Source organism: Staurois parvus, unplaced genomic scaffold, assembly GCF_062004578.1.
Source record: "Staurois parvus isolate SC_StPar_1 unplaced genomic scaffold, SC_StPar_1.0 ptg000427l, whole genome shotgun sequence".
Taxonomy (NCBI): Eukaryota; Metazoa; Chordata; class Amphibia; order Anura; family Ranidae; genus Staurois; species Staurois parvus.
The window spans coordinates 267,594-279,506 of record NW_028318223.1 but is presented as its reverse complement, the minus strand read 5'-3'; the positions used below and the strand labels follow the sequence as shown (position 1 = coordinate 279,506).

The 11,913-nt window shown below is 46.0% G+C and overlaps 1 protein-coding gene across 1 annotated transcript; it reads left to right on the top strand.

Moving 5' to 3' along the window:
• The first annotated feature begins 243 nt into the window (after window positions 1–243).
• On the top strand, window positions 244–11,643 carry LOC149454459 (homeobox protein zampogna-like). Its single transcript, XM_089687520.1, has 2 exons — window positions 244–421; window positions 10,091–11,643. The coding sequence occupies exons 1-2, from the start codon at window positions 244–246 to the stop codon at window positions 10,498–10,500; spliced, it is 588 nt and encodes a 195-aa protein (XP_089543646.1). The 3' UTR covers window positions 10,501–11,643.
• Window positions 11,644–11,913: the final 270 nt, after the last annotated feature.

Genomic DNA, 11,913 nt, shown 5'->3' with positions numbered 1-11,913 from the left:
TTTGTAGGAATTCTCGGGGATTGAAGACACTTTAGTAAATCGGGTGTCATCCCCCCCCCCCCCCCCCCCCCAACCCCCATGTCAGGTGACTGGAGGTGATTTTTGGGAAAGGTGTTAAGAGTAGAGCTCCGCCTCAGTCCCTCTGCGGCCTCCCATTGGCTGGGTGTAGGTGAGTGGGCGGGGCCCCGCTCTCGCTCTCTCCGCTCGCTCACATCTTAGTACATCGGAGCTGTGAGCGGGGAGATGTCGGAGAGGAGCGGAGCTCGCACTTCATTCTCCATCCGGGACATCCTGGACATGGGCTGTGCGGACTGCGAGGAGGACTGCCGCACACCGAAGGGAGATCCGCGGAGCCCAGGCAGGGGGCCCCAGGACACGGAGGGGCCCCACTGGTACTCTGACCAGGAGCCGCACTCAGAGGGTGAGTCCAGGGGCCAATGTACTATCATATTTAGGGCCCCCTTCTATATCCAATGAACTGGAAGGAATACCGATTCCCGGATAACGATCGGTACAGAACATCGCCCGATCCACTACAAGGAGAGACCCTCCATACACCCCTCATCTCCATCAATTCCTTCCATATCCCTCCGATCAATATCGATTCCACATCCGATCCACAGAAATCTGTCCGTCATCGATATCTTCTCCGGTATAGATCGTCACAGTATCGGTGTATATATCGCAGTATATACTCCCCTGTATATATCTATATACTTCCCAATGTACTCCCCTGTATATATCTATATACCTCCCAATATACTCCCCTGTATATATCTATATACCTCCCAATATACTCCCCTGTATATATCTATATACCTCCCAATATACTCCCCTGTATATATCTATATACCTCCCAATATACTCCCCTGTATATATCTATATACCTCCTAATGTACTCCCCTGTATATATCTATATACCTCCCAATATACTCCCCTGTATATATCTATATACCTCCCAGTATACTCCCCTGTATATATCTATATACCTCCCAATATACTCCCCTGTATATATCTATATACCTCCCAATATACTCCCCTGTATATATCTATATACCTCCCAATATACTCCCCTGTATATATCTATATACCTCCCAGTATACTCCCCTGTATATATCTATATACCTCCCAATATACTCCCCTGTATATATCTATATACCTCCCAATATACTCCCCTGTATATATCTATATACCTCCCAGTATACTCCCCTGTATATATCTATATACCTCCCAATATACTCCCCTGTATATATCTATATACCTCCCAATATACTCCCCTGTATATATCTATATACCTCACAATGTACTCCCCTGTATATATCTATATACCTCCCTATATACTCCCCTGTATATATCTATATACTTCCCAATATACTCCCCTGTATATATCTATATACCTCCTAATGTACTCCCCTGTATATATCTATATACCTCCCAATATACTCCCCTGTATATATCTATATACCTCCCAATGTACTCCCCTGTATATATCTATATACCTCCCAATATACTCCCCTGTATATATCTATATACCTCCCAATATACTCCCCTGTATATATCTATATACCTCCCTATATACTCCCCTGTATATATCTATATACCTCCCTATATACTCCCCTGTATATATCTATATACCTCCCAATATACTCCCCTGTATATATCTATATATCTCCCAATGTACTCCCCTGTATATATCTATATACCTCCCAATATACTCCCCTGTATATATCTATATACCTCCCAATATACTCCCCTGTATATATCTATATACCTCCCAACATACTACCCTGTATATATCTATATACCTCCCAATATACCCCCCTGTATATATCTATATACCTCCCAATATACTCCCCTGTATATATCTATATACTTCCCAACGTACCCCCCTGTATATATCTATATACCTCCCAATATACTCCCCTGTATATATCTATATACCTCCCAGTGTACTCCCCTGTATATATCTATATACCTCCCAATATACTCCCCTGTATATATCTATATACCTCCCAATATACTCCCCTGTATATATCTATATACCTCCCAATATACTCCCCTGTATATATCTATATACCTCCCAATATACTCCCCTGTATATATCTATATACCTCCCAACGTACTCCCCCGTATATATCTATATACCTCCCAACGTACTCCCCTGTATATATCTATATACCTCCCAATGTACTCCCCTGTATATATCTATATACCTCCACAGACCTCACTGTAATCCGCTATATATACCTATAGATCGTCACATTATCAATATATATATATATATACTTCCCATTATACTCCTCTATAGATCTCACTGTAATCTGCTATATATTATATATATATATATCTCCTCTGTATATATTCCTATAGATCGGCACACTATCGGTGTATATATATATATACTTCTCTCTCTCTCCTCTGTATATATACCTATAGATCGGCACACTATCGGTGTATATATATATATACTTCTCTCTCTCCTCTGTATATATACCTATAGATCGGCACTCTATCGGTGTATATATATATATATACTTCTCTCTCTCTCCTCTGTATATATACCTATAGATCGGCACACTATCGGTGTATATATATATATACTTCTCTCTCTCTCCTCTGTATATATACCTATAGATCGGCACTCTATCGGTGTATATATATATATACTTCTCTCTCTCCTCTGTATATATACCTATAGATCGGCACACTATCGGTGTATATATATATATACTTCTCTCTCTCCTCTGTATATATACCTATAGATCGGCACACTATCGGTGTATATATATATATACTTCTCTCTCTCCTCTGTGTATATTCCTATAGATCGGCACTCTATCGGTGTATATATATATATACTTCTCATTATACTTCTCTAGATTTATGTATATCTCTACATCTATATATATATATATATAAAATCGTATTATCGGTATATTCATCTATATACATCTGGGTATATTCCTCTTCTATAATCGATCTGTAATTGATCCGATACATCCTGTCCTTATAATAAATATCGATCACATGCAGTTCATATTTCATCAATATTAATACAAACGATCTCTTCGTCTCTATATCGGTAATATTCCTGCAATAATCGATGTCTCTGTCCTCTTCCGTGAATATCGATCACATGAAGTCCATATTTCATTATCGTCATGATAATATTATCGATTATAAATGGACACATCGCGACCGATTCACTGTAAGAATTGGAAATCTTTATACAATCAGTTCTGTGAATATTCACAATAATCGATCATCGGCCAATGAAATCAGATCATTTGGTGAACTTTACTAGAATATAAATCTTCACATTGTATTCTATAGATCGTACAATGAAAATCGTACAAAATTAATCTTAAACTGGCCATACATGTGTAGATTTTTGGACAAGAATATTCCTACGAAACGTCGTACAAAAAATTCTTTGAATATTCGGTGAATCGACGGATGTTGTTCAAAAATTGTCTTTTGCTTTTAAAATGAGGCCAAAATGAATGTAATTTCTGAACGATAACCACATATACTGGCCAAAAATTCGTTTGAGCCACACAAGTTTTACCTGCTGCCCCTTCGAATTTTCCCGTCACTGCGGTGGAAAACAAACATCGATTTGGCCCCACTAACGATTATAAAATTCAACGAATATTCTTAAAACGAAAATTCCTGAACAAAAATCTCTACGTGTATGGGCAGCTTTACACTATACAATATAAATGATAGAATCCTCCCCGGGATCTATAGATTGATTTCTATGAAATATTGTCCTCGATCTAGATTTATATTCATCCCTATAGACGGTGCAGATCCGCCGGACACATCGGTAATTGTAGACTGATTCATAAATATCGATGACAGAAATATTCCCCATTGATTCTATAGATAAAAGTCTGTTCTGGGATCTCTGATCGGAATCTTCTGTCTGTGATCGATTTTCCACATCACATCCATGGAGATCCATGCATCATCGTCCTGTATATATCGGATGACGTCCCCCTCCCCCATATACTGAATATCTGTCTAATAGATCGGATATTCTGCCCGATATTAGTAGCTATTAATGATCGGTCAGTCTAACGTCTCCCTGTATATAACGCCGATTATTACCTACTAGGATCAGAATCCATAAATATACCCAACCTATCTGTATACCCGACCTACCTGTCTATCTGTATACCCGACCTACCTGTCTATCTGTATACCCGACCTACCTGTCTACCCGACCTACCTGTCTACCTGTATACCCGACGTACCTTTCTATCTGTATACCCGACCTACCTGTCTATCTGTATACCCGACCTACCTGTCTACCCGACCTACCTGTCTACCTGTATACCCGACGTACCTGTCTATCTGTATACCCGACCTACCTGTCTATCTGTATACCCGACCTACCTGTCTATCTTTAAACCTGACCTACCTGTCTACCTGTATACCCGACCTATCTGTATACCCGACCTACCTGTCTATCTGTATACCCGACCTACCTGTCTACCCGACCTACCTGTCTACCTGTATACCCGACCTACCTGTATACTCAGCCTACCTGTCTATCTATATACCCGACCTACCTGTCTATCTGTATACCCGACCTACCTGTCTATCTGTATACCCGACCTACCTGTCTATCTGTATACCCGACCTACCTGTCTATCTTTATACCCGACCTGTCTATCTGTATACCCGACCTACCTGTCTACCCGACCTACCTGTCTACCTGTATACCCGACCTACCTGTATACTCAGCCTACCTGTCTATCTGTATACCCGACCTACCTGTCCGTCTCTATACCCGACCTACCTGTCTACCTGTATACCCGACTTACCTGTCTATCTGTATACCCGACCTACCTGTCTATCTGTATACCCGACCTACCTGTCTATCTGTATACCCGACCTACCTGTCTATCTAGGATTAGTAGTTCTCTGTGTATAGGACGCTGTATTCCTGTCTATTATAGAGGGAGAAGATCGTTATGTTTACAGAAAAATCTGATATAATATTTCTCCAATATCTACATAAATGTCATTCATATCAGACATCACTATGAGGATGAGGATGGGATGAGGATGAGAAAGAGAAAGGGATGAGGATGGGATGAGGATGAGATGGGATGAGAAAGAGAAAGGGATGAGGATGGGATGAGAATGGGATGGGATGAGGAAGAGAAAGGGATGAGGATGGGATGAGGATGGGATGGGATGAGGAAGAGGATGGGATGAGGATGGGATGAGAATGGGATGAGGAAGAGAAAGGGATGAGGATGGGATGAAAATGGGATGAGGTTGAGGATGGGATGGGATGAGGAGGAGGATGAGATGAGGTTGAGGATGGGATGGGATGAGGAGGAGGATGAGATGAGGATGGGATGGGATGAGGATGAGATGTGGAGGAGGATGAGATGAGGATGGGATGGGATGAAAAGGAGGATGAGGATGGGATGGGATGAGGAGGAGAATGGTAATGAGGATGGGATGAGAATGGGATGAGGATGGGATGAGGATGAGGAGGAGGATATGATGAGGATGGGATGAGGAGGAGGATATGATGAGGATGGGATGAGGAGGATGGGATGAGGAGGAGATGAGGCTGGGATGAGGATGGGATGGGATGAGGATGGGATGTAGATGAGATGGGATGAGGATGAGATGGGATGGGATGGGATAGGATGGGATGAGGATGGGATGTGGGTGGGATGGGATGAGGATGGGATGAGGATGGGGTGAAGATGGGATGAGGATGAGGATGGGGTGAAGATGGGATGAGGATAAGGATGGGGTGGGGTTGAGGATGGGATGTGATGAGGATGGAAAGAGGATTGGATTAGGAGGAGGGTGAGATGAGGATGGGATGTGGATGAGATGGGATGAGGATGGGATGAGGAGGATGATGATGGGATGGGATGTGGATGGGATGGGATGAGGATGGGATGTGGATAGGATGAGGATGGGATGAGATGTGATGAGATGGGATGAGGATGGGATGTGGATGGGATGAGGATGAGATGGAATGGGATGAGGATGGGATGGGATGGGATGAGATGAGGATGGGATGAGGATGGGATGGGATGAGATGAGGATGGGATGAGGAGGATGATGATGGGATGGGATGTGGATGGGATGAGGATGGGATGTGGATAGGATGGGATGGGGATGGGATGAGGATGGGATGAGGATGGGATGAGATGGGATGAGATGGGATGAGGATGGGATGTGGATGGGATTAGGATGAGATGGAATGGGATGAGATGAGGATGGGATGAGGAGGATGATGATGGGATGGGATGTGGATGGGATGGGATGAGGATGGGATGTGGATAGGATGGGATGGGGATGGGATGAGGATGGGATGTGGATGGGATTAGGATGGGATGAGATGAGGATGGGATGAGATGAGGATGGGATGTAGATGGGATGAGGATGGGATGTGGATGGGATGAGGATGGGATGTGGATGGGATGAGATGAGGATGGGATGTAGATGGGATGAGATGTGATGGGGATGGGATGGGATGAGGATGGGATGGGATGGGATGAGGATGGGATGGGATGGGATGAGGATGGGATGTGGATGGGATGGGATAAGGATGGGATAAGGATGGGGATGGGATGGGATAAGGATGGGATGCGATGTGGATGGGATGGGATGTGGATGGGATAAGGATGGGATAAGGTTGGGATGGGATGTGGATGGGATAAGATGGGATGTGGATGGGATGGGATAAGATGGGATGGGATGTGGATGGGATGGGATAAGGATGGGGATGGGATGTGGATGGGATAAGGATGGGGATGGGATGTGGATGGGATGGGATGTGGATGGGATGGGATTTGGATGGGATGGGATAAGGATGGGGATGGGATGTGGATGGGATGGGATAAGGATGGGGATGGGATGTGGATGGGATGGGATGTGGATGGGATAAGGATGGGATAAGGATGGGGATGGGATGGGATAAGGATGGGATGCGATGTGGATGGGATGGGATGTGGATGGGATAAGGATGGGATAAGGTTGGGATGGGATGTGGATGGGATAAGATGGGATGTGGATGGGATGGGATAAGATGGGATGGGATGTGGATGGGATGGGATAAGGATGGGGATGGGATGTGGATGGGATAAGGATGGGGATGGGATGTGGATGGGATGGGATGTGGATGGGATGGGATTTGGATGGGATGGGATAAGGATGGGGATGGGATGTGGATGGGATGGGATAAGGATGGGGATGGGATGTGGATGGGATGGGATGTGGATGGGATAAGGATGGGATAAGGATGGGGATGGGATGGGATTTAGATGGGATGGGATAAGGATGGGATGGGATAAGATGGGATGGGATGTGGATGGGATGGGGATGTGGATGGGATAAGGATGGGGATGGGATGTGGATGGGATAAGGATGGGATAAGGATGGGGATGGGATGTGGATGTGGATGGGATGTGGATGGGATAAGGATGGGGATGGGATGGGATGTGGATGGGATGAGGATTCAGTGTGGAATATACTGAGTATATATAAATACAAATCGATATGATTAGAATTAGATTGATGATGTGTAGGATATCACAGCAGAATACATGGAGGATTGAGGATCGGATGTGGATGGGATGGGATAAGGAAGGGATGGGATGAGGATGGGATGAGGATGGGATGTGGATGGGATGTGGATAGGATGGGATGAGGATGGGATGTGGATGGGATGGGATAAGGAAGGGATGGGATGAGGATGGGATGGGATAAGGAAGGGATGGGATGGGATGAGGATGGGATGGGATGAGGATGGGATGTGGATGGGATAAGGAAGGGATGGGATGAGGATGGGATGGGATGGGATGAGGATGGGATGTGGATGGGATGGGATGAGGATGGGATGTGGATGGGATGGGATAAGGAAGGGATGGGATGGGATGAGGATGGGATGGGATGGGATGAGGATGGGATGTGGATGGGATAAGGAAGGGATGGGATAGGATGTGGGTGGGATGGGATGGGATGAGGATGGGATGTGGATGGGATAAGGAAGGGATGGGATGGGATGAGGATGGGATGAGGATGGGATGTGGATGGGATGGGATAAGGAAGGGATGGGATGAGGATGGGATGGGATGAGGATGGGATGTGGATGGGATGGGATAAGGAAGGGATGGGATGGGATGAGGATGGGATGGGATGAGGATGGGATGGGATAAGGAAGGGATGGGATGGGATGAGGATGGGATGGGATGGGATGAGGATGGGATGTGGATGGGATGTGGATGGGATGGGATAAGGAAGGGATGGGATGGGATGAGGATGGGATGGGATGGGATGAGGATGGGATGTGGATGGGATAAGGAAGGGATGGGATAGGATATGGAGGGGGATCTGGTTGCCATTGTACAATGTATGGAGGGGATCTGGTTGTCCTTGTACAATGTATGGAGGGGATCTGGTTGTCCTTGTACAATGTATGGAGGGGATCTGGTTGTCATTGTACAATGTATGGAGGGGATCTGGTTGTCATTGTACAATGTATGGAGGGGATCTGGTTGTCCTTGTACAATGTATGGAGGGGATCTGGTTGTCATTGTACAATGTATGGAGGGGATCTGGTTGTCATTGTACAATGTATGGAGGGGGATCTGGTTGTCCTTGTACAATGTATGGAGGGGATCTGGTTGTCCTTGTACAATGTATGGAGGGGGATCTGGTTGTCCTTGTACAATGTATGGAGGGGGATCTGGTTGCCGTTGTACAATGTATGGAGGGGATCTGGTTGTCCTTGTACAATGTATGGAGGGGATCTGGTTGTCATTGTACAATGTATGGAGGGTGATCTGGTTGTCATTGTACAATGTATGGAGGGGATCTGATTGTCCTTGTACAATGTATGGAGGGGATCTGGTTGTCATTGTACAATGTATGGAGGGGATCTGGTTGTCATTGTACAATGTATGGAGGGGGATCTGGTTGTCCTTGTACAATGTATGGAGGGGATCTGGTTGTCATTGTACAATGTATGGAGGGGGATCTGGTTGTCCTTGTACAATGTATAGAGGGGATCTGGTTGTCATTGTACAATGTATGGAGGGGATCTGGTTGTCATTGTACAATGTATGGAGGGGATCTGGTTGTCCTTGTACAATGTATGGAGGGGATCTGGTTGTCATTGTACAATGTATGGAGGGGATCTGGTTGTCATTGTACAATGTATGGAGGGGATCTGGTTGTCCTTGTACAATGTATGGAGGGGATCTGGTTGTCCTTGTACATAGTATGGAGGGGATCTGGTTGTTGTTGTACAATGTATGGAGGGGATCTGGTTGTCATTGTACAATGTATGGAGGGGATCTGGTTGTCATTGTACAATGTATGGAGGGGGATCTGGTTGTCATTGTACAATGTATGGAGGGGATCTGGTTGTCCTTGTACAATGTATGGAGGGGATCTGGTTGTCATTGTACAATGTATGGAGGGGATCTGGTTGTCATTGTACAATGTATGGAGGGGATCTGGCTGTCCTTGTACAATGTATGGAGGGGGATCTGGTTGTCGTTGTACAATGTATGGAGGGGATCTGGTTGTCCTTGTACAATATATGGAGGGGATCTGGTTGTCCTTGTACAATGTATGGAGGGGATCTGGTTGTCCTTGTACATAGTATGGAGGGGATCTGGTTGTTGTTGTACAATGTATGGAGGGGATCTGGTTGTCCTTGTACATAGTATGGAGGGGATCTGGTTGTTGTTGTACAATGTATGGAGGGGATCTGGTTGTCCTTGTACATAGTATGGAGGGGATCTGGTTGTTGTTGTACAATGTATGGAGGGGATCTGGTTGTCCTTGTACAATGTATGGAGGGGATCTGGTTGTCATTGTACAATGTATGGAGGGGATCTGGTTGTCATTGTACAATGTATGGAGGGGATCTGGTTGTCATTGTACAATGTATGGAGGGGATCTGGTTGTTGTTGTACAATGTATGGAGGGGATCTGGTTGTCCTTGTACAATGTATGGAGGGGATCTGGTTGTCCTTGTACAATGTATGGCAGATATTGGACCATGCTCTGGATCTGATGATTTGTTTCCTCTCTGCAGGTGACTCCATGGAGCCCAAAGTCGAGGAGAAGTCGGGGAAGAAGAGGACCAGGGCCGCCTTCTCCCATGCTCAAGTCTATGAATTGGAGAGACGGTTCAGTCTGCAGAGATATCTCTCTGGACCAGAAAGGGCCGATCTGGCTGCAGCCCTGAAGCTCACAGAGACCCAGATTAAGATCTGGTTCCAGAACCGGCGATACAAAACCAAGAGGAAGCTGATGGCCAAGCAACAGGCGAGCAAAGCCCCGGAGACCCCGGCCAGGCAGGTGGCAGTCCGGGTCCTGGTGAAGGATGACCAGAGACAATACTGCCCAGAGGAGGTCCTGTGCCCATCTCTGCTGTCACTATACCAGGCCTACCAGTATTACCCCCTCCTCTACCGGATACCCTCCTGGGCCCCCCACATCTAGCCAGGGGACCCATCGCCCCCAACTCAGGAGAAGAACTCTGGCCACCCTTCTTCTTCCTCCCTCCATACTGCTGACTGACCTACCTGACCTCAGACTGAAGAGTCATTCCATGTGAAGGCCAACATCCCAGCAGTACCTAGTTCCTGCCCCCCAGTATAGGTGGGGTGACTCCTCAGAGGTACCAAAACCCTAAAAGGGTCATCCTCCATAGAGACCAAAGATAGAACCCTGAGCCCATCTATCTGCTGTGCAACTGGCGGCCATGCTGGGAACACCTGGGAATGCCATAATCCAATGGGAACGCCACAATCCAATGGGAACACCTCAATCCAATGGGAACGCCTGGGAACACCTCAATCCAATGGGAATGCCTCAATCCAATGGGAACACCTGGGAACTCCACGATCCAATGGGAACACAACAATCCAATGGGAACGCCACAATCCAATGGGAACACCCAGGAACTCCACGATCCAATGGGAACACAACAATCCAATGGGAATGCCACAATCCAATGGGAACACCTGGGAACACCTCAATCCAATGGGAACACCTGGGAACTCCACGATCCAATGGGAACACAACAATCCAATGGGAACACAACAATCCAATGGGAACACCTGGGAACTCCACGATCCAATGGGAACACAACAATCCAATGGGAACACCTGGGAACTCCACGATCCAATGGGAACACAACAATCCAATGGGAACGCCACAATCCAATGGGAACACAACAATCCAATGGGAACACCCGGGAACACCACAATCTAATGGGAATAATAGTCAAGGCTTCAGACTGAGACATCTGTATAAATGTAGGGTGGATGGGACCTTCTATCTCAGTAGCCTTCTTCATCCAGAGTCTCGGTGCTCTCTGTGTACAGACTGGTCTATACTGGGTCCCCGTGCCTGCCTCCTACTGGGCAGGGTGGAGTCCATAGTTGGGTGACTTTTCCACCCTCTGATTGTAGTATCAGCATTGTGCTGTGTATAGTGACTGTGAAGGATCTGCTGGATTCCCTCTGCAGATCTCGGTGCACTAATTGTAAATATCGGACTGATCGCCCCATACATTGTAATTTATTAGACTGAAGAACTGATTTCTGGCTTTGTAGTCCGAAGTAAAAATTTATTCTTCAATTTCCGATCTCTTTCCTTCATTCAATGCAATTCAGGTGACTGAATGACCTCATCACCGCCGCACCACCTCACCACCTTATCACCACCTCACCACCACCTCATCACCACCTTATCACCACCTCACCACCACCTCATCACCGCCTCATCACCACCTTATCACCACCTCACCACCACCTCATCACCGCCTCATCACCACCTTATCACCACCTCATCACCTCACCACTGCCTCATCACTACCTTATCACCATCTCACCACCGCCTCATCACCAC

What these genes read in the sequence shown, in the direction of transcription:
- LOC149454459 (XM_089687520.1), top strand. Translation starts at nt 244, where the DNA reads ATGTCGGAGAGGAGCGGAGCTCGCACTTCATTCTCCATCCGGGACATC. An exon ending in CCAGGAGCCGCACTCAGAGG is followed by an intron (nt 422 to 10,090) that starts GTGAGTCCAGGG and finishes TCCTCTCTGCAG; the next exon opens with GTGACTCCATGGAGCCCAAA.